This window comes from Xenopus laevis, chromosome 2S (assembly GCF_017654675.1).
Source record: "Xenopus laevis strain J_2021 chromosome 2S, Xenopus_laevis_v10.1, whole genome shotgun sequence".
Lineage (NCBI taxonomy): Eukaryota > Metazoa > Chordata > Amphibia > Anura > Pipidae > Xenopus > Xenopus laevis.
The window spans coordinates 123,702,843-123,726,570 of record NC_054374.1 but is presented as its reverse complement, the minus strand read 5'-3'; the positions used below and the strand labels follow the sequence as shown (position 1 = coordinate 123,726,570).

The window sequence follows — 23,728 nt, the reverse complement described above, 5'->3', positions numbered from 1 at the left end:
GCGCTTCATTTTTCCCATCAAGCCTGTATATCTATTAAATATAGAACACCGTCCTATCAGGTATACAAATAGTTTCCAATAGGATATATATATATATATATATATATATATATACACATATATATATATATATATGTATATGTGTGTGTCGAATTTATGTGAATTTTTTTCACTCTAATAAATTTGAATAAACATGAACAAGTGGTTATTTAAGAAAAAAATTGGAATCTCAGGAATCCTATTAAAGGGGTAGTTCACCTTTAAGTTAGTATGTTATAGAATGACCCATTCTAAGCAATTTTTTAATTGGTGTTCATTATTTTTTTTTTTTTTTTTAGTTTTAGAATCTGCCTTTTTCTTCTGACTTTCCAGCTTAAAAACTGCCCCCATTTAAAAAACAAATGCTCTGTAAGGCTACACAGTTATTGATATTACTACTTTTTAATACACAACTTTCTATTTAAGCCCTCTCCTATCATATTCCAGTCTCTCATTCAAATCAATGTATGGATAGCCACTGAATAAAAATCGAAATAACTCAAAAACTACAAATAATAAAATATGAAAACCAATTGCAAATTGTCTCCGAATATCACTTTCTACATCATACTAAACATTAACTCCAAGGTGAACAACCCCTTTAACATCTTCAAAAGGGTCGCTAGACCTCTGCCAATGACTTCTACATGAACTCGGCAGGTTTTAGGTGGCGAATAGTCGAATTTGAGTTTTTCCCAAGGTCAAGGTATAATAAATGTCGAATTTGAGTTGAGATTATTCCCAACTTGAATTTGTGAATTTACAATTCGATCCGTAATAAATCTGCCCCATAATGTATGTATAGTTGTTGTGTTGCACAAGGAAACTGATCACTCAAAAGAAAGGGCTTTATGGCAGATGCATCATAAAATGTCTCTGATGTTTTAATTAGTCTGACAGTCTAATGGGACCCTGTACCTTCACCTTTTTTAATCTCCCTCTTTGTGTTATAGAAATATTCTTCAGATTCTCTCTGTAGCTTCTAAAAAGATGTAAACATGCAGTTTCTGCAGTATATAAGGTCAATTATATCTCGGGATACTTCCTTATTAAACCCAAAGCAGTCCCGTTGAGTTCCATCTGAGCCTAGGCTGAGGAGTGGAGTTCTCAGATATTGAATTTGATAATGTCCTTCTCTTTTACAGATGGAGTCTGGAGGAACTGTGCTGAGCACCAACTGGACAGATGTGGGCAAGAAGAAAGTCGAAGTAAACCCTCCAGATGATATGGAGTGGAAACAATACTAGTTATCAGCCGCAGTCCATACAGATTGCAGTGTACGTTTATTGAGTCAGTCTGATGCACATCACTTTTAAACTTTTTGTGTCCTTCTTTTTCCCAGAATGCTATTCTATTAAATGTTGCACAAAGTGAATGAAATGACATTGGAACCTTCTCCTTTATTCTTGTTGAAAGGAGACAGCCCTGTAGTATGTATACATCATTACTTGGATAACTTATTAGCTGGAGGTTCATCTCTTCTCTGATGCCTGTTGTAAAGCTTTCTCACTCACCTGTTCTTGGCTTTTTTATCAGCTGCAAATGATAAATATAGTTTTTCAATGAAGTGTTGGTGCTTTATTGATAGTGGAGAGGTAGTGTTTCTTATTTATTCTCCTATACTCAAAGGCATTTATAGTCTTGGGGTCAGGGCACACGCTCAGATTCAGGGAGATTAGTTGCCCAGCGACACATCTCATCTTCAGGGCAACTAATCTCCCGAACTGCCTCCCACCGGCTAGAATGTAAATCCCCAGTGGGATGGCACTCGGAATCTCCATGTTTGTCTCTGCCCTAAAGGACAATTTCAGCTTCATTAGCAAAACTGTTATAATACCGAAAACATGGCCCTGAAACTCCCAGAAATGTGTTCAAACTTTTATAACCTGGCACATTTTGTAAAATGGATATGGTAATTAGGTGTGGCCATATTTTGTGGAATGTAGCACAGCTAATGTGTTTGTCCCTCTTTATAGAGTTTTCAAATGTTGGGAGGTATGGAGACAGCCTCTTGTGCTCAGCCCTGTTCCCTGTATTGTTGAACAACAGCTGTATATGTAGAAAGAAATGATTATTAGAGGCAAATTATTTTCCAGTTACAAAGTAGCAATGAGAAGTCGCACAAAAAGCCTTTAAAATACTTATTTACTACTGTGTGACCCAGCATACTATAGTGCACTATATAGTGCTTAGCATTGCTGGTCTGAGGGGTTTTGGTTGGATTCCAGGATACTCTCTACAAGGAGCTGGTACCTCCCACATTCCAAAACATAAAGGCAGGTTAACGGACTACCGATTAATTATGGGTTCCCTTCTAAACATTGTCTACAACCTGCAGTGGGTCGAGTACCTGCGGGTTACTCGCATAAACCTGCGGTACCCTGTGGGTTGCAGGTAGAAGTTTTGGGAGCAGGTATAGACGTGGGTCGGTGGTTCTCCGGGTTTGCGGGTCTTCTCAATAGCGAGTTTTACTCCTTTTTTTCTGATCACGCCTACTTCTAATGATGTCACTTCCGGTTCACAATGACAGCACTTACTGTTTTACTCCTTTTTTTCTGACCACGCCTACTTCTAATGATGTCACTTCTGGTTTACAATGTCAGCACTTCCTGTTTCTTGATGGTCAGTGGGTTGCAGGTAAGGTTCTTGTGGGTCAGGTAGCGGGTCCAAGCAGGTAAGTATGCAGGTTGCGGGTCTGGGTTTAATAAATTGGTTCCGCGAAGGACCCCAAAAGTCAAATCCTTTATTTTATAGTGCCAGCAAGTTTCTTAGCCCTTTGCATGTTAATTTATAATGCAGAGGCGCCTTACTATAACAAGGGTTACAGAGTAGAAAATAGAATTGGAGGGGCCCTATTTGGGATCAAATCAATTGACTTACTTCATGTATAAATTGCCTTGTATTTTCTTACTTGAATAGGCATTGAACACTCATTTCCCCCCTAAATATCCACTGTATTTGCACAACCACTTCAGGGAGACAGTTCCACAACTTCATAGCTCTCACCATAAAAAATAAACTTTATTTTGTAACTTTAGATTGTTCTCATATGCATTGTTCTGATGCAATTAAGCGTATATTGTATGGCTCTCTTATACAGTATATTCAGCAAATACCTTTTCTTTAATGTAACCAGTTCCAACCTGGCCAGCTTTTCCTTTCTATACAATTCATCTGCTCTGAATTTATTGGTATCAACATATGTCCCTGCATTAAATGTATGATTGAAGCAAACCCTAAGCAACACAGAGACCCATTTTTGGGTACAGCCTTCTAGGACCTGTTACAGAAGCTTAACTTATTGCTTATTCGATGGAAGAGTCAACAGATCCATTAAGAACAGATGCAATATTTACAAATTTGAATTTTGACAATTTTTTATTCCATTAAAGTTTTCAGAATTTGTGATAGATTTTGTCCAGTGGAAATGTTTAGATTTCTAAAAAAAATATATATAATGGACGAATGGAAATAAATTTGTATTTCCCAATGGTCACATCAAAGGCAAGCAGCCCATATTGACTTTGTAAAGTGTATTATTATTATTGGATCGCAGCACGGACACCCAATATAAATCTTTACCAAACGCATAAAACAAGAAGTCTTCAGAATATATTTAATTTATTAGCTAGTTTGGTAGAGAAAAGACATGTAAATGTTGTGTTGCATTGTCTAAACATTATAAATAGGTTCTGCAAAATCATTGTCATTACCCAGAAAATCCCCAGCAAACAAGGGAGGATGGCAACTGGCTGGATCCTGCTATGTTTCAATAACAACAGGGAGCAGCTTCACTTTTATTTAGTCAAAACGACAGATCTGAGAAAGACTGCACTGTGTCAAGTTAACCTTTAGAAATGAATGTGCTTCACTGTGGGAAAGTTTCTACATGACTAAATCCTAAAGCTGAAATGCGAAATATATTTATAATATTGCACGTTACATAAAGAAACTGTACTTCTTAAACAGTATACATTTCAATCAGATGATCGAGTTAACCATTATTAAGTTATTTATTTACAACAAAGAGCTTGAGAAAGGCATTTACATATATTAAGGGGGTTATTTACTAAACTCCGAATGCAAAAATCCCGAAAAATTTGTAATTTTTTTTTTTTTTTTTTAGGGATGCACCGAATCCCTGTATCCTGGTGAAAGATTTGCCTGAATACCGAATCCGCATATGCAAATTAGGGTCAGGAAAGGAAAAAATTCTTCTTTTGTGATGAAAAGTCATGTGATTTCCCTACCCGTCCTTAATTTACATATGCAAATTAGGATTCGGTTCGCAATGCACAAGGATTCGGCCGAATCTGATTCCTGCTGAAAAAGGCCGAATCCCGAACCGAATCCTAAATCATAAATTTTTCAGACCTGTCGAGGTTGCATACAAGTCAGTGGGAGAAGTCCCAATGATTTTTTGATGTGCCCTGGGTTTCGTGCAATACCCCAAAGTTTTTGGGTGAAAATTCGGGGAAAATTGGATGAGAAAATCGGTAAAAGTTGCAAAAATCAGATTTTTTTTTCCCAGCAAAGCAAATTTTCAGGAAAATGTAATAATAAATAAGCGTAAAAAACCAGAGCGGATTTGATCGGAGTTTGTAGCAGAAAATATTGAGATAAATTCGGACTTTGATAAATAACCCACTATTTGTGTGCCCTGGAAAATGCTTCCTACCCTTGAGGCTGACGTTACTTTCAGCTCACTTTCTCTGTACAGATTTTGATTTCATCTTTAGACAACTCCTAAGATACGTGCAACCCACCAGCTGCAAGGCATGACAATTCTACACGCAGATCGACACCCGTGGTAGTTGTAAGGCCATGGATAATATCCGCCTAGTGGTTCACAGATCCTCTGGCAATGTGTGTAACTTCTCCTGCATTCGATGCAGCATACACCTTGGTGGTCCAACATGGGGTCAAATGTCATGCCGCCTTCTCCTTCCAACTGTTTGTGGGGAAAGAATTGGAGGGAAAATGTTATTTAAGTGACATGGAGAATCAACGTGCAAACATAATGAAATGCACTCAATGTTTATAGATTTGTTGTTGTAACATTATGTTCATTTAATTGTGGAATTAGAATCCGTGAACAAGGTTTTCCAAACCTAGTGAGAGAGAGAATGACATTTTGTGTATGCAGATTCACCAGTGAGTGAGACTTGGGGGCAGATTTACTAAAAGGCGAAGTGACTAACGCTTTTTTTATCACATGCACATCTAATGAGTTTCCTTCCTTAAATTAATACCGATTGGTTTTATCCCCATATCCCCAGGAGGTATCTGAGTCCTCAGCACAAGGTATTCGCACACACAACATTAACCAATTTCACCTCTGGTTTTTCAGGCAAAGTGCTGGTTATAGCCAGACCATGGCAGTGTCTGTGCATCAGGGCATGGCCAGAATGTCAAGTTTCTAATATGTGTAATAGTTGCCTATTGTGTGACTACAGAATGGGTTAAACAGGATAAACTTGAAGCAGCAGGAGCATGAGGGCAAATTTACTAAAGGGCAAAGTAGCTAAGCTAACGAAAATTCGCCAGCGTGATGTCATTTTGCCACTTTGCCGATTTCCTAATGGGTGCTGGCGTAAATTCGCTATCGAAGTGGACCTACTCTAGCGCTACTTTGCACCCTTACGCCAGGCGAAGTTGCGCTCTGGCGAGGGGACGTAACTACGCAATTCACTAACTGACTTTAGAGTAGATAGGGATGGTCCAAAGAAAGTTGACCCAAAAAAACACTGGTGTCCTTTACTTTTTATAGGGTGATAGGCTGAAATAGATCACTTTTTTTTTTTTTAGGGTACCCTCCTTCCCCCCTACATTTGATAACATATGGCACCTAAAATAAACTGTGGTCACATATGTAGGGCATTAGAACACATTTATTAAGGTTCCCAGGCCTTGTGTAGTGTAATGTGTTTGCTGCTGCATATACGTCCATTGTACTTTAACTGCACGCCGTATGCAAATTAGCCATCGCTAGTGTAACTTCGAACTGCCGAACGTAACATTGGTAGCGCAACTTTGCAAATGATCCGTAACTTGTGCGCAACTTCGGATCTTAGTGAATTTGTGCAGCCCTGGCGAATCTACACCTGGCAAAGTGCGGCAAAGCAAACAGCGCAACTTCGGAGGTAAGTAAATTTGCCCCATGGAGTCTTTCTTGCTACATGTACATTCACTTGCATCTAGCTCTGTGCACATCCCAAGCAAGCACAGGATTATATGCAAACATCATTCCCGGAGAAATTTTGATTCAGGCACATTGAACAGATATCATCCCATTCAGTGTCGGACTGGGACACCAGGGGCCCTTCCAAAAACCTTGGACCAGGGGCCCACTCTCAGTACTGTTATTATTATTCTCCTTACTCAACTCAATCTCCTAGTCTCTATTCTTTACATACTTTAATCAATTTTGCATCTATTTAGCCACTTTGTTCTCAAAGAAATAGGAAATGGCCATGAAATAGGCCAAATTGTTAGCAGCACAAGGGCCCCCCTGACACCTGGGCCCACCGGGAGTTTTCCTGGTATCCCGGTGGGCCAGTCCAATACTGATCCCATTTCAGCATCATTTCCACTACTGCATGAATAGGTTTGGGTTCAAAGGAGAGTCACATATTACACATGTGTAAATATATATCTGATGTGTTATACTTTAACAATCACTGGCATTATGGGATGTAAAATAAACAGGAAATCTGAGAATGGGCAGCAGTCCAGAGTTGAATAAAAAGCCGTTATTATTCAATAGCAGGGCAACATTTCACAGCAATGTTTCCAGCTGATAAAGAGCTGTGACAGGCTCGAAACGTTGCTGTGAAATGTTGCCCTGCTATTGAATAATAACGGCTTTTTATTCAACTCTGGACTGCTGCCCATTCTTGGATTTCCACAAGTATTCCTAAGTGTGGAGGGACACTGGGGAGGTGCACCCAAATTACTGAAAATAGAACAAGTTGTGTACTGCCTGAATTTGTTTAAGACTGTAAAATAAGCAGGCCCGACAGAGCCGGCCCAGCTAGGAGCCCTAGGCAAACCCAGCCGGGAGTGAAACTCCTACCCAGTCCTGCGTGAATGAGAATGAACGCAAGTACGCACACAAACATGCAAGTGTGCGATAAGGATCACATAGGAGTGTTTGCAGGGTAGGACTGGGGGGCTTGGGGCCCACTGGGGCTACTGGCTCCGGGTACCCCTCCGCCCCCCCCGCCACTCTGGTGCTGGGTATGTGTGTATGAGTGTCAGTGGCGCAACGCTAATGCGCACGCGCAAAATTTTGATTGTACTGCGCACCCGACAAAGAAGGGTCACGACACCGAGAAGCATATCTGGGTCGTTGGGGGCCCACAAGAGCCTGGGGCCCACCTGTTTTTTTCCCGGTGTCCCGACGGCCCAGTCCAACACTGTGTGTTTGGTGGTGCAGAACTGCTCAGTAAGGGGACACTGTCTGGATAGGGTTGCCACCTTTTCTGCCAGTGTTGGCAGGGGGCGGGGATCATGGGGCGTGGTTATGACTCGGCAACTGGCCGATCCCCGTGTCAATCATGGGGAATTTTTCAAATTACCAGGCTGTCGGTCAAAACCGGACAGGTGGAAACCCTATGTCTGGACTAGGGGTAGGCAACAGAGAAGGTACGTGCCTGGCAAGCTCCAAATAGGGTTGACACATTTTCTTCCTTTGGAATCTGGGCAGGGGGTGGTACCAGTGATGTCAGAGAGAGGGCTGATGCAAAGGGGCGGGCCAGTGACGTGGCAGCCCGTGATTGCCCAAATTGCTCAGGAAGCAGGGAACAGGCTTGCCCGGTTTTCAGACTTTGCCCGGCTTTCAGACTTCTGAAAGCCGGGCAGGTATTTTCGAACCGGACAGCACATGTAAAAACGTGACTGATTCAAAACCTTACAGGTGGCAACCCTACCTCCAAATCTTGTTCCCCAGGCACGTGCCTATTCTGCCTACCCCTAGTTCCAGCCCTGGGCCCCATTATGTTTTATTTGGCAAATATTGATGGTGGGGTTGTGGGCCATGTAGCCATTTTAATATAGGGGTTATAATAACACATCCATTATCAAAGAATTCTCTTTAGATTTTAATACACACTATTATGTGTGTGTGTCCATTTTATTTAGCATTTTCAAAACATATATATTTCCTCAGTCATTCACCTGGCATTTTGTTGCTTCTGTTAATGTTCCATTATAACACATTCTAAATAAACAGTTATGGGATCCTTTATCCAGAAAGCTCTGAATTACAGACATTTTTTAATGATTCCCTTTTTCTCTGTAATAAAACAGTAACTTGTACTTGATCCCAACTAAGATACAATTTTTTTGGTATAACAAATCTATAGGGTTTATTTCATTTTTAAAATGGCTATTGGAAGACTTAAAGGGATACCGTCATGGGAAAAAAATGTTTTTCAAAATGAATCAGTTAATAGTGCTGCTCCAGCAGAATTCTGCACTGAAATCCATTTCTCAAAAGAGCAAACAGATTTTTTTATATTCAATTTTGAAATCTGACATGGGGCTAGACATATTGTAAATTTCCCAGCTGCCCCAAGTCATGTGACCTGTGCTCTGATAAACTTCAATCATTCTTTACTGCTGTACTGCAAGTTGGAGTGATATCACCCCCTCCCTTTTCTCCCCCAGCAGCCAAACAAAAGAACATTGGGAAGGTAACCAGATAACAGCTCCCTAACACAAGAGAACAGCCACCTGGTAGATCTAAGAACAACACTCAATAGTAAAAACCCATGTCTCACTGAGACACATTCAGTTACATTGAGAAGGAAAAACAGCAGCCTGCCAGAAAGCATTTCTCTCCTAAAGGGCAGGCACAAGTCACATGACCAGGGGCAGCTGGGAAATTAACAAAATGTCTAGCCCCATGTCAGATTTCAGAATTGAATATAAAAAAACCTGTTTGCTCTTTTCAGAAATGGATTTCAGTGCAGAATTCTGCTGGAGTAGCACTATTAACTGATGTGTTTTGAAAAAAACATGTTTTCCTATGACAGGATCCCTTTAAGGTATAAAGCTCTTAATTACGGAAAACTCCATGTCCCCAGCATTCTGGATAACAGGTCCCATACCTGTATATTTGAGTGTGTGTGTGTGTGTATATATATATATAAAATCTAAAATATGTTCCAACATTTATATATCATATATATAAATGGAATGGACATCATATATAATGGAATGATATCTATTCATAATGACCGTTGCAATTAATTAATCCTAATATAAATTCAGGAGGCGTCAGGACATCTTGTTATAAATTGATTGCACGTTATCGATCACTTAGGAGAGGGCTTCCAAGAAAATGAATTCAATTAATATCAAGTTTTATTAAATGTACTAAAAAAACTTTTTTACACTTCTAGGGAATTTGATACCTTAAAGGGGTGGTTCACCTTTAATTAAACTTTTAGTATGTAATAGAACGTCCAATTCTAAGCAACTTTTCATTATTTATTTTGTATAGTTATATAATTATTTGCCTTTTTCCTCTGACTCTTTGCAGCTTTCAAATGGGTCGCTAACCCCCATCTAAGAAGCAAATGCTCTGTAAGGCTACACATTTATTGTTTTTGCTCATTTTTATTACTCATCTTTCTAGTAAGGTCCTCTTCTATTCATATTCCAGTCTCTTATTCAAATCAATGCTTGATTGCTAGGGTAACTTGGACCCTAGCTACCAGATTGTTTATAATGCAAATTGAAGAGCTTCTGAATAAAAAGCGAAATAACTCAAAAACCACAAATAATAAAACATGAAAACCAATTGCAAATTGTCTCAGAATGTCACTCTCTACATCATACTAAAAGTTAACTCAAAGATTAACAACCCTTTTAAGCATTTGTTATTTTGGGGATCTGGGGGGTCTGTTCTTGAAGGCTCAGAGGCAATGAAGCGCTCGTGGTGGCACAAAACGCATTAGGAGGGAGGAGCTTAGGGATCACGTAGCACTAGAATGCACGGCTGCCCTCTGGTGTGGTATAAATATTATACAATATAACACTTGTGTGCTATATTTGGTTAACTGTAATATATCGAGGACCTTGGCAGTGATTTGCACATATAATAGATAGATTTTCCCCCATTATTATTAATATTTTATGAAAGACGAACTTTCTCACAAGACTCAGTTTTTAGAAGCCTGACACAAGTTCTCTATAGCCTTATCCCTATATCTGGCACCATTCTTTTTTCTATTTAAGGCTCAGCTTCTGCCGATTAACACTTACCTTTATATCAGTTTTTACTTTATATTAAGAGTTTTCCTAGAATAAAACAATATAATATCCTAAAAAAAAGGCAACGTTAAGCTTCAGTGCAATAATATCACAGACTGACAATTCAGTGCAGATCTTGTTATTCAAGTGAGACAATTGGTAAGCGCTCTACTTATGCAACACAATCTGTACAATATCTGTATCTCAAACAATGGTTCAGTTCTATACAGTTTAAAATTATTACGGATAGTTGTTGAGACTCAACCTTTTGATAAGTTTATCCAGGGATGGGTCCAATTTCCACCTTGGTATGAGAAAGGATATTCCTTCCTGGTTATATATAAGTAGGTAGTATTGATGGACCCTTTTATCCACTGTTACTGTGTAAGATATATATTATATGGATTTTAAAAGCAGAAAGAAAGGCAGGCTTTGGTCCACCCCATAATTTTGGGAGTAACCTCAACTGTTTAACAGGGTTGTTCACCTTTGAGTTAACTTTTAATATGATGCAGAGAGTGATATTCTGAGATAATTTGCCTTTGATGTGTATATTCAGAAAGTACCTAATTAGTACACACTTGTCCAACTCAAGTGAGAGGATCTCCCTCAGAGACACATTGATTGTGTTCAGAGAACTTTGCACTCATTCATTATTCCCCAAGGACTTAATCTACTTTACAGGCATTTGTCTTAAAATCTGGGTTACTTTTAGAGATGTCGCGAACTGTTCGCCGGCGAACTTGTTCGCGCGAACATCGGGTGTTCGCGCTCGCCGGAAGTTCGCGAACGTCGCGCGACGTTCGCCATTTTGGGTTCGCCATTGTTGGCGCTTTTTTTTGCCCTCTCACCCCAGACCAGCAGGTACATGGCAGCCAATCAGGAAGCTCTCCCCTGGACCACTCCCCTTCCCTATAAAAACCGAAGCCCTGCAGCGTTTTTTCACTCTGCCTGTGTGTGCTGAAGAGATAGTGTAGGGAGAGAGCTGCTGCCTGTTAGTGATTTCAGGGACAGTTGAAAGTTTGCTGGCTAGTAATCGTTTTGATACTGCTCTGTTATTGGAGGGACAGAAGTCTGCAGGGGTTTGAGGGACATTTAAGCTTAGGTAGCTTTGCTGGCTAGTAATCTACCTTCTACTGCAGTGCTCTGTATGTAGCTGCAGTGGGCAGCTGTCCTGCTTCTGATCTCATCTGCTGACTGCTGCAATAACAGTAGTCCTTGTAAGGACTGCTTTTATTTATTTTTTTGTTGTTTTACTACTACTACTACTACTACTACTATAAGAGCCCAGTGCTATTAGTCTAGCAGTGTTGGGGAGTGGGACTGGTGTGCTAATCTGCTGCTCCTAGTAGTTCAGCAGCACCAACTTTAATTTTTTTTTTTTAATATTCTTTTTTTTTTATTTTACTTTTTTTTATTTTACTACCGCTGTAGTAGTGTATAAGTTGACCTTTTAGGCATTATTTGCCCTGTAGGCATTATTTGCACACTGTTTTCCTCAACCCGCCATCGAGCTGTGTGACCTTGTTCACATTCTGTCTAAATATCCATAATATTACCGTCTCCAGAAAAAACACCGGAGTCACTTTTTTCAAGCAGCATTCATATATTTTACGTAATCCGTATCCACCGCTGTAGTAGTGTATACGTTGGCCTTGTAGGCATTATTTGCACACTGTTTTCTTCAACCCGCCATCGAGCTGTGTGACCTTGTTCCCATTCTGTCTAAATATCCATAATATTACCGTCTCCAGAAAAAACACCGGAGTCACTTTTTTCAAGCAGCCATAATATATTTTACGTAATGGCGAAAAATGACTATTTTCAGCATTTATATGGCATATTTTTTCTGGCAACTGTGCTTCAGTGGCTGCGTCCAAAAAAACTGGGCAAACAATGCCTACAAGGTCAACGTATGGCAGTTGTTTAAAGAGAACAGTAGATTACTAGCCAGCAAAGCTACCTAAGCTAAAATGTCCCTCAAATCCCTGCAGACTTCTGTCCCTCCAATACAGAGCAGTATCAAGCAGATTACTAGCCAGCAAGCTTACTATCATCTGTCCCTGAAATCACTAACAGCTCTCCCCCTACACTATCTCTTCCAAGCACACACAGGCAGATTTTTCAGATACATTTTTGCCCTTGATCCCCCTCTGGCATGCCACTGTCCAGGTCGTTGCACCCTTTAAACAACTTTAAAATCATTTTTCTGGCCAGAAATGTCTTTTCTAGATGTTAAAGTTCGCCTTCCCATTGAAGTCTATGGGGTTCGCGAACCGTTCGCGAACCGCTCGCATTTTTGCGCAAGTTCGCGAATATGTTCGCGAACTTTTTTTCCGACGTTCGCTACATCCCTAGTTACTTTACCCTTATACAAATTTATCATTTATTGCTGATTATGGTGTGGGGCACTTCATTTCATCCTGGCTCCAGCTATGACTTTTATACTTTTGGGTATTGTGCAGGGATTTTCAAACACTGGTATTATATTGTATGTTTTCTAACTACTTAAAGTGGATCTGTCACCCAGACATTAAAATCTGTATAATAAAAGTCCTTTTCAAATTAAACATGAAATCCAAAGTTTTTTTTTTTTATATTAAAGAATTCATAGTTGTAAAAGCATTTAAAAATCTCAGCTGTCAATCAAATATTGCCTGCCCCTCCTCTATGCCTTAGGCATAGAGGCAGGGCAAGCAATTACTTTCACTTTCCATTCAGCACTTCCTAGATGTCACTGCTTATGGGGTGCCGTTTGTCCCAAATACATTCTGTATACAAAACTATCCCTAATACAGAGAATGAATGTCTCTCATGTTATATAAGTATTTGTGACCATACACAGATAAAAAAATATACAAAAGACTTATTTCTATTAAAGAATGAAAACAAAATCTGGTAAGTGCACAAAAGGATGTCATTATATCACAAACTCCATTCTGTACAGTTTAACAAGCAATCTGTCTCACAAATGTATAACCTCCATGTAACGGACGCACTTATGTGCAAAGTTACTTACAGAATGAATTATGTAAAAACAAAGTTGGACATAATATATAATTGTGTAACTAACTAGTGCTTGTCAAGATAGATTTGACTGACAAAATAGATATCTGTGACAGAAAGCAAGATTTTATAGCACAGGATTCATTCTTTCCACAAAATGACAGTTTTGTTTCACAAAACAGATAAAATAACCATTCTGTGAAGCAACACTGTCAGTCACATTCCTGAACCAATAAGAACAAAGCTTATTGCCATATACAAACAAGATGAGAAGTGGCCAGCTCTGCTCCACATGGCTAAGGCAAAGTATCTGACCTGCTATAGAGGGCGCCCTCTAATGTCCCCTGTGCTGCATAGTAATAAACTTGAACAAACATTTCCTAAAAGAGCTGCTGTTAAACACTACAGGTTCATAAATGGAAGTTTTTACAAATGGCTGAGAAATATAATGCTGCACTTATAATGATTGTAGAAAAAGAAAAGTATGCAAAACATAAATATGATCATTTTAGGTGATATGGCTATTCTTATTGTAGTAACCTGCTTGTGTGGCCATTTTGGTTAAGGGCATTCCTGCTGTTTTGCCATTATCTTATGACTCACTCCTGTTCCTCTTCCTGTCTAAGCTGAGAGCAATAATTTTTTTTTTACCACACCCATTTTTGTGGCCCCCCCCCCCGTAATTACCATGTTCATTTTACAAAGGTTGGCAGATTATAAAAGTTTGAAAATATTTCTCCTTATCTAAACTGTTAAAATTACTTATTTTCTTATCTCAAAATTGTTACAAAGTATCAGCTGTACTGGCCTCTCTGCCAAAAGCCAATTAAGTTAGAAGTTTTGAGCATAATAAAGATCTTTACACTTTGAATTGGTGCCTGCTGGAAGTCTGCGCTCATAGAGTGCCTGCTCCTTTTTACATTTCGGTTTGTCCGCCCCCTATGCTGAGGGCTCAGGGCAGTGCACCTGGGCCACTTCCCTTACGTGTGAGTAATTTGTTTACCACATTGAAGTACCCACACTACAGATGACTTCTTGTATGTTAGACATTTTGTTTCTTTTTATGGCTGTTCAGTACAAATGAGGGACTGCAGGCTGAGCTGTTAAAAGAGGGACTGTCCCTCCAAAAAAGGGACAGTTGGGAGGTATGCACTGTGCACATGATCAGTCCCAAGTCTCTGGCTAAAGCCATTATGTAGTAGTTGAACCATACCTACCAACATTTTGGAAATAAAAAGAGACAAAAATTTTTTTGCATGGGTGGACCACACCCATTTTGTGGCCGCACCCCCTAATTACCATGATCATTTTACAAAGTTTGGCAGGTTATAAAAATTTGAAAATATTTCTCCTTATCTAAACTGTTAAAATTACTTATTTTCTTATCTCAAAATTGTTATAAAGCATCTTAGTTGCACCTGTTAGCTGTACTGACCTCTCTGCCAAAAGCCAATTAAGTTAGAAACTTTGTTTCTTTTTCTGGCTGTTCAGTGCAGAGAAAAGAGGGACTTTCCAGTACAAATGAGGGACCTCAAGTTGAGCTGTCAAAAGAGGGACTCTCCCTCTGAAAAAGGGACAGTTGGGAAGAATGCTCTGTGCACATGATCAGTCCCAAGTCTCTGGCTAAAGCTATTATGTAGTAGTTGAACTATAGCTTAGCACATTATTAACAGACTACTACAAGCTAATTGCACACCTCCCAACTGTCCCTTTTTCGGAGGGACAGTCCCTCTTTTGACAGCTCAACCCGCAGTCCCTCATTTGCACTGGAAAGTCCCTCTTTTCTCTGCACTGAACAGCCAGAAAAATAACGTTTTGAACTTAATTGGCTTTTGGCAGAGAGCTCAGAACAGCTTAACAGGTGCAACTAAGATGTTTTGTAACAATTTTGAGATAAGAAAATAAGTAATCTGACCCAGTTCCGTAATGCTCAGAGAGATTTAGATTTACTTTTGTCCACTAACGCTGAGAAGACCCTACGATGGGCTAAGCATAAATTATATTGCTCTTTAGACAAACCAGGGAGGATGTTGGCCCGTAAGCTAAACGAAAGAGATAAGCCCATATCTATCCATAGAATCAGGACTTCACAGGGTCCTCTGTCAGGAAATCCACAAAAGATCACAGACACATTTGCAGCCTTTTACCAAAAACTTTATGCCAAGCCTTCCCCTATTTCGGAAACGACTTACGCTAAATTTTTTAGGGACCTAGACCTTCCCCAACTTTCGCCTGAACAATCTCAGTTCGTTGATGAGGCTATTACGCAAGAAGAGGTAGCCCAAGCTATTAAACAGCTTAAATCGAATACAGCCCCGGGTATAGATGGTCTTGCTAATATTTATTATAAAAAATTTGCACCTATACTGATTCCCCATTTGACCTCTATGCTTAATTGCTTGCGGGAGGGACAGAAGCTACATCCTGAATCTCTCTGCGCTAAAATATCTGCGATTCCTAAGCCTGATACAGACCTTTTTGACTGTAAGAACTATAGACCCATTTCGGTTTTGAATACGGATATTAAAATTTTAGGTAAAATTATAGCTACACGTATCAATGTTTTCCTCCCCTCAATAATAAATAAAGATCAGGTGGGCTTTGTCCCGGGTCGTCAAGCTTCAGACGCTACTAGGCGTCTTATTCTACTCACGCAACATGCCAAAGCCTCAGACATCAAGTCTATGATTCTTAAGTTAGACATTCGTAAGGCTTTTGATTCCCTGTCTTGGGACTATCTATATTACTCTTTAGTGCGCTGGGGGTTTGGCTCCAACTTGTTAACCTGGGTTAAGGCTCTGTATGACGCCCCTTCAGCTGTAGTCCATATAATGGGGTTTTCCTCTACACCGTTCCCGATTTGCAGAGGGACCCGTCAGGGTTGCCCCCTATCCCCTACCCTGTTTAATTTGGCTATTGAGCCTTTGGCCATTGCCATCCGTTCCAACCCTAATATCTCAGGAATTGAAGTGGGTGGTATGCACCATAAAATCAGCCTCTTTGCGGATGATCTCACTCTTACCATTACTCGGCCTATGACCTCCCTTCCAAATTTATATGGTCTCTTGGACACGTTTGGTTCTATTTCCGGACTCCGTATTAATCACCACAAAACAGAGGCATTAAATATTAATCTCCCTCATGCAGTAGAAAAATTGCTCCACCTCAACTTTGAGTTTATTTGGCATCCGAATTATATTTCCCTTTTGGGAATTAAACTAACAAGCTCTTATGATCTATTATATAAATTCAACTATCCGCCTATGTTTAAAGTTTTGGTAACTCTCTTAGAAAAGTGGAGCTCTCACCATATATCGTGGGTAGGCCGTATTAACTCTGTCAAAATGACACTTCTACCAAAGCTTTTATATTTATTTAGGACCTTACCGGTCCCTATCCCCATAGGACATTTAGCTAAATTTGAATCAAGAGTTTTACGTTTTGTATGGGCGGGGAAATCTCGCAGAATCAGTAAAGCTACTTTGTATCGCCCTAAGTCGGGGGGTGGGCTGGGCCTCCCGAATCTCTCCCTTTATTATAGAGCGGCTCAGTTGGCCCAGGTCCTCACGCTACATTCCACTGAAGACTGCCCACACTGGGTCCAATTGGAAGCCGCATTTACCCAACCATTTTCCCCCCTTGCACTGGTGTGGAGCTCTTCGGGGAAGAGACCTAGACAGGCTAGTAGCTGTCTCCAGCAAACTTTGAAAATCTGGGATATTTCCAACAAGAAATTACATTTGAGCTCCCCCTTTTGCCCTGCAGCTCCTATATTTGGTAACCCTCAATTTACCCCAGGCCTACAGGCCTCACGTTTCCGGTGGTGGTTGGACCATGGAATTTGGGCTATGGGTCAATTATGCTCTTCCTTGGGCCCACTTTCCCTTCAGCAGGTTCGTGATAAGTTTTCTGTTCCAACTAGTGAAAGTTTTCGGTTGCAACAAATCCTCCACTTTATACGGTTTCAATGGAGCCATGGGGAAAACATGAATGTTCCCATGACCTTTTTTGAAAGGTGGTGTCTTCACTCCCCTAGATTGTGCAAATCGGTGTCATGCCTCTATAGTAGGTTTTTTGAATCCCACCAGCCTCTGGAGCTACCCTATATACAGGCTTGGCATAGGGACCTATCTAAAGAATTATCTCTAGAACAGTGGGAGCGAGTCTGGTCCACAACTAAGAGGTCTTCTAATAACATCTCCTTGCAGGAAGCCAATTATAAGGTACTTTTTAGGTGGTACCTAGTCCCAGCGCGTATAGCGAAATTTTCCCCCACTGCAGATCCCCGGTGTTTCAGAGGCTGTGGGGAAATGGGCACGATGTTTCATATATGGTGGACCTGTTCGGGTGCCCGAAGGTTTTGGATTAGGGTCTTTAACATGATTTATTCTGTTTTTGAGGTTTCCTTGCCTAGAGACCCGGCAATAGCCCTACTTAACGTTAAACCCCAAGAGCTCACCAATGCTCAGTTTCGCCTGTTCTCGTTCATAATGTTAGCTGCTAAGAGGACCTTAGCGGGAGCCTGGAAACAGAGGCAAATTCCTATAACCCCGGTTAAGTCCAGAGTTGATTGGATTATGTCCCAAGAAAAAATGACTAGTGTTCTATTAGATACCCATCAGAAGTTTCTGTTAACCTGGAACCCGTGGATTGAGTATAGATTTGGGACTGATGCTCCCGTTATCCTTTTTTCCCTGTAGCCTTCTTAGGGTATATTTGGTCTCGGTGCAGGAGAGGTATATTTTTTTGTTTTATTATTTTTTTGTTTTTGTTTATTTTTTGTTTTCTTTTTATAAAATGATGCTTTTGTACCCTGTATGTTCATTTACGGAAGTACGAACCTTGGTTCGCACAACAAATGTTCGTTTACAGATGATGTATGTCTCATTACTTATTGTATGTACATTTTGGCATGCTGCTTTGTGTTTTCTGATAGCAGTAATTGACTGTGCACTATTGTTGTGATGAACAATAAAAATTTATTGAAGTAAAAGAAAATAAGTAATTTCAAAAGTTTAGATAAGGAGAAATATTTTCTACATTTTCTAACCTGCCAAATTTGGTCAAGTGAACATGGTAATTTGGGGGTGTGGCCACAAAAATCGGTGTGATGCAAAAAAATGTGCCATACTACATGGCAAAAAAATGTTGTCCCTCTTTTTACTTCCAAAATGTTGGGAGGTAGGTAATTGGTGCAAGATTACAGCTAGGAGGAGACATTGGAGTCTAACTATCATATACAAAACTTATAACTGACTCTGAGAGTCTGGCAAAGCAGCCAGACAATCACAGTAACTTCTGGTACATTTAATAGAAGATTGCGGGTGGGTGTGGCCTGTCCCATTATTGCTCTCAGCTTAGACAGGAAGAGGAACAGGAGTGAGTCATAAGATAATGGCAAAACAGCAGGAATGCCCTTAACCAAAATGGCCACACAAGCAGGTTACTACAATAAGAATAGCCATATCACCTAAAATGATCATATTTATGTTTTGCATACTTTTCTTTTACTACAGTCATTATAAGTGCAGCATTTTATTTCTCAGCCATTTGTAAAAACTTCCATTTATGAACCTGTAGTGTTTAACAGCAGCTCTTTTAGGAAAGGTTTGTTCATGTTTATTACTATGCAGCACAGGGGACATTAGAGGGCGCCCTCTATAGCAGGTCAGATACTTTGCCTTAGCCATGTGGAGCAGAGCTGGCCACTACTCATCTTGTTTGTATATGGCAATAAGCTTTGTTCTTATTGGTTCAGGAATGTGACTGACAGTGTTGCTTCACAGAATGGTTATTTTATCTGTTTTGTGAAACAAAACTGTCATTTTGTGGAAAGAATGAATCCTGTGCTATAAAATCTTGCTTTCTGTCACAGATATCTATTTTGTCAGTCAAATCTAGCTTGACAAGCACTAGTTACTTGCACTATTATATATTATGTCCAACTTTGTTTTTACATAATTCATTCTGTAAGTAACTTTGCACATAAGTGCGTCCGTTACATGGAGGTTATACATTTGTGAGACAGATTGCTTGTTAAACTGTACAGAATGGAGTTTGTGATATAATGATATCCTTTTGTGCACTAACCAGATTTTGTTTTCATTCTTTAATAGAAATAAGTCTTTTGTATATTTTTTTATCTGTGTATGGTCACAAATACTTATATAACATGAGAGACATTCATTCTGTGCATTAGGGATAGTTTTGTATACAGAATGTATTTGGGACAAACGGCACCCCATAACTGCTGTCCCCACATTCCCCCGTTCTCTTCACCATTTAATTGTGTAACTAGTGCATGGGGATGGAAATCAGGTCCCCCATTCTAGTGCACAAACAAGATTTTGAGATGATACAAGGCTTGTCTTAATAACAGTGTCCACAAAATGGCTCCTGCCTGCTTGCTAGAATTATGAATTCCCAGACTGATAAATTAGAGAAAAGGTAGGTAGCACCACCCATTGATAGAGATGTGAAACCGAATGGTGGTGTGCAAGGTCATTAATAGTATATAGTTGCACGAAAAAAGGAAAAAAGTATGACCCATATAGTTGCACCTTCCCATCCTTATTAGTTGAATTCCCAAAGCAAAAAAGTAAAACGTAACTTTTATTAATCACATCCTAAAATTAATATGAGACAAAATGAGTATAGAGTGTGTGTTAAAACCAAGGTTAGGTAAGGAAGCTGTAATAGACTCAAGGTCGACAGCTAATAGACGGTACTTTAAAGTTGGAGTAATGATGTGGGTTTTTCAAACCCAGTGGTGGCAATTAGCCCACATCTATCCCAACCGTAATGGAATGCTGGTGGCCCACTGTGTATATATGAACGGGTGGGATGTAGGGTCCGGTTTGATACAGTATATTGTGGCAAGTGGATCTAAGTCCCATGCCACAAACCTTATTTTGGCAGTGTGTCCCCGCTTGGATACATTTGTAACACACACTCTATACTCGTTTTGTCTCATATTAATTTTAGGATGTGATTAATAAAAGTTACGTTTTACTTTTTTGCTTTGGGAATTCAACTAATAAGGGTGGGAAGGTGCAACTATATGGGTCATACTTTTTTCCTTTTTTTGTTCCCAGACTGATAGAAACAAGATTCATATAATTCATAGTGTAATTAAAGTTCATTTTGCTTGACTAACGTGATAAAATAGGATTTGGAATAATTTTTTCCGGTACAGGTCTCACGCAGCTTCTACTAGTAATAACACAACAAAAAGAACACACAGGAAACACCCAAATAGAGCAAGTACTGTGTTTTTTTGGAAGGTGTCATACTTTGGCAACTAAACACTATTTGTAAATGGAACAATTCGATTTTTCATATGTCTGCACCTATTTTGTTACTATTGCATTTTTTTCATCACTGTGATATTAAAAAAAACCTCTGGATACTCCTCCCATTGACTTTTATGTAGTTTCAGCAGCTTTTAGCTGCCAATGTTTTTCATTTGAATTTAAAACATTTTTTTTTTTTTACATTTGACAAATCTCGAAAATTCGAGATCGTTTACTTAAAAGAACTATTACATGATTCTAAAACAACACTGAAGATAAACTACAATTCCCATCTTGGCACCAAAACCATAAGATGTAATACAGATTTTATTTATACACCACTCATGTTAAAATAACTCACGTGATAGGGATTCTCTGGGTTGAAGGGAGTTTCTTGCTCAGAACTTGTTTCATTTATTTGAGGTCTGCGATTGCCTTGGCGTCTAGTATTCCTTTCTTCTGCAGCAGCTTCGAACTGGCTCTGAGCTTGTCTGACTTTTCTTCCAGTCTCCCTTTTACCTCTTTGATGTTCTGCAAAAATGAAACATCGGGGATGAAATCAAATATTTCATGTAATCCTACAGTCACTGTCCAGTTTTGGAGATCTCACACCGTTATCTTTCTGCTCTGGCTTCCTTTCTCCAGACTCTTTACTGTGAAGTTTCCCTCTGATCCTGATACTTATCAATACTTATAATGCAATTCTACTGCTTCTGTGTCCTTTTATGCCTAGACACTCGGTTTAATATACCCGACCCCCATAATAAAGTGCAGGCCCCATATGTGGTGTGTGTTTGCTTGGCCCTCCCTGTTGAAGTAGGCAGATGCAAGGCTCCCCAGGAAAAATGTTCGGAGGAACCCACCGTCCTCCTGCCCCCCTCTGCTTGTGCGCTGCAAAATTGCTGCTGTTGCTTTGTCTTTTTACATATAGCATGCTAATTATGTGACATGATATATATTTGTGGGTTAAACATTAAATTATGATGCCAAAGATATAGCTCATGAGTAGTCTGGGCGCCATAAATATCCTTTGGATGGCAAATGTAGTAAGCAGGTCTGTAGTTAGGCAGGTCTGTTCTACGATAAACATTGCTAATAACAAATGCATGCTACTGTAACAGAATGCAAAGTGTAACCTGCAAATATATATTTTGTATTTCAAATGACACTTGTAATATTTCAGCCACGTTTGTTATGCATTAAAGAATAAATGCTCAATTGGCCATTTAAAGACAAACTGAATTCTGATGTTATAAAAAAAATTGAATTTCATGCTTAAAGGAAAAGGAATTGAAATGCTTAAAGGAAAAGGAAAGCTATGGAGGATTTTTATTGCCAATATATTAGCTGCAATAGTGCAAGCTAGAATGCTACCGTATATACTCGTGTATAAGCCGACCCGTGTATAAGCCGAGGTACCTAATTTTACCTACAAAAACTGGGATAACATATTGACTCGCGTATAAGCCTAGGGTGCCATAAAGCAGGACAGGACTGCTGCTTACAATGGGGATCAGATAGGATCTGTGCAGCCACTGGGACAGAATGTTCTATTATACAGATAGCTAGAATCTCAGCTGCCATAAAGCAGGACAGGAAAGCTGCCAAGAGCTCAAAGCCCCTTCTCCTCCCAGGAACCTAGCCCAGGCTGAACACACAAGCAGGGGGCTCAGGTTACTACTGGGGAGGAGGATGGGAAGAGCCACACAGCTGTGTGGCACTGAAAACAAACTGGTTACAAACATAACCGGTAGGACTTGTCTTGAGCACAAACAGTAGGGGCTGTAGTTACAGAGGATCAGAAGATCTGTAGAATGGAAACATGGAGCAAAGGCATTTCCTTCCCATTAAAAAATCTGAGCTCTGTCAGTATCACTTTAAGTTGTTTTTAAGGATGCACCAAGTCTATAATTTTTGGATTTAGACAAATACTGACCTGGACGTCACAGACGTCACCCAGCAGGGAGCAGCGAAGTACAGCGTGTTATACACGTCACGTGACACACTGACTGGCACCGCACTCCGCACATCACAGCAGGACGGCAGCCAGGCAGCAGTCAGCAAGAGGCGCAGGCGCATTACGCGCAGCTGCGCATATTTAAATTTTTTCCTTACCGTACTGCAGCAGTCTCATTATAGAAGCGCCCCTGCCTGCAGAGACGCGCCAAAGATTTTAAGCTGTCTGGTCGGGACTGTGTACCGGTAAATGGCAGCAGTAATGGAATCCAGGACAGCTGCAGGTCGGAAGCGCAGCCATCAGCACGCGCATCAGTCAAATAGGTAATTTTTTTAACTGACCCGCGTATAAGCCGAAGCATTTTTCAGCTTATTTTGGGTGCTGAAAAACTCGGCTTATACTCAAAGCCCTTTTATTGTTGGACAAGGGCCCTGCCAGTCTATGCACATTTTATTCTGCAGGATTTTTACCTTTTAGGTATGTAGGTCGGAGCCAGAAGATTGGAAGGTCTGTGCAAAGTTCCTGGATTTTTGGGCTCAAGAAGCTGCTGTCTTTTACAGGCTGGTCTGCAGCCACCCAGATAAGGGAATTTTCATCAAACTTTGCCGGCATGATCTCATCTTCCTGACGATATACAAAGACAGAATATGGGAATCATACAGGAAAAAAAAGTCTTTAATCAATCTGTTCTAAGATTTTTTATTAATGCTTTGCCTGAAAGCACGAAAACATTCCATTCCAGAATGTCTATTGCAGAGAAGTGGCAGATTTCTGCTCGTGACATTGTTGCACTTTAAACCTGCTGGAATAAAACACCAGGAATATGAAAGATACTGGGGGAAAGTCTGGGAATGTATAAATGTACAGGTCTGGTAATATTGCTAATTGTGATGTTTCTATTTGTAAACCAAATATTGCTGTGGCCACAAGATGGGTCATGTAAATTGGAAGAAACAACTTCCATTCGGATTATTTACTTTTGTACAATTATTGAGTACAGCAACAAAGGTGGCATTGAATAATATAATTCAACAAATGAGCAATAAGGGTAAGGTGCTTACTGCCATACATATTAATAGAGCTACTGCACTGTGACCTACTCTGGTGACCAGCTCTGAACCCCAGGATACATATTACCCACATTCTGACACCCCCTCCTTCTGGAAATGAAGCA

At 40.0% G+C, this 23,728-nt stretch overlaps 2 protein-coding genes across 2 annotated transcripts in view; one reads left to right on the top strand and one right to left on the bottom strand.

The window, feature by feature from the left end:
* Positions 1–1,572, top strand: part of sugt1.S (SGT1 homolog, MIS12 kinetochore complex assembly cochaperone S homeolog) — a 43,867-nt gene extending 42,295 nt beyond the window's left edge. Inside the window, exon 12 of the mRNA XM_041584349.1 lies at positions 1,185–1,572. Within this exon, the coding sequence (XP_041440283.1) occupies positions 1,185–1,264 (80 nt within the window). The 3' untranslated portion in view covers positions 1,265–1,572. The remainder of the gene's footprint in view (positions 1–1,184) is intronic.
* Positions 1,573–4,145: 2,573 nt separating this feature from the next.
* Positions 4,146–23,728, bottom strand: part of cnmd.S (chondromodulin S homeolog) — a gene marked incomplete at its 5' end in the record, with an annotated part of 53,398 nt that continues 33,815 nt past the window's right edge. The window contains 3 exon segments of the mRNA NM_001093328.1: positions 4,146–4,990; positions 20,959–21,128; positions 23,025–23,178. Coding sequence (NP_001086797.1) covers positions 4,775–4,990; positions 20,959–21,128; positions 23,025–23,178 — 540 coding nt within the window. The 3' untranslated portion in view covers positions 4,146–4,774.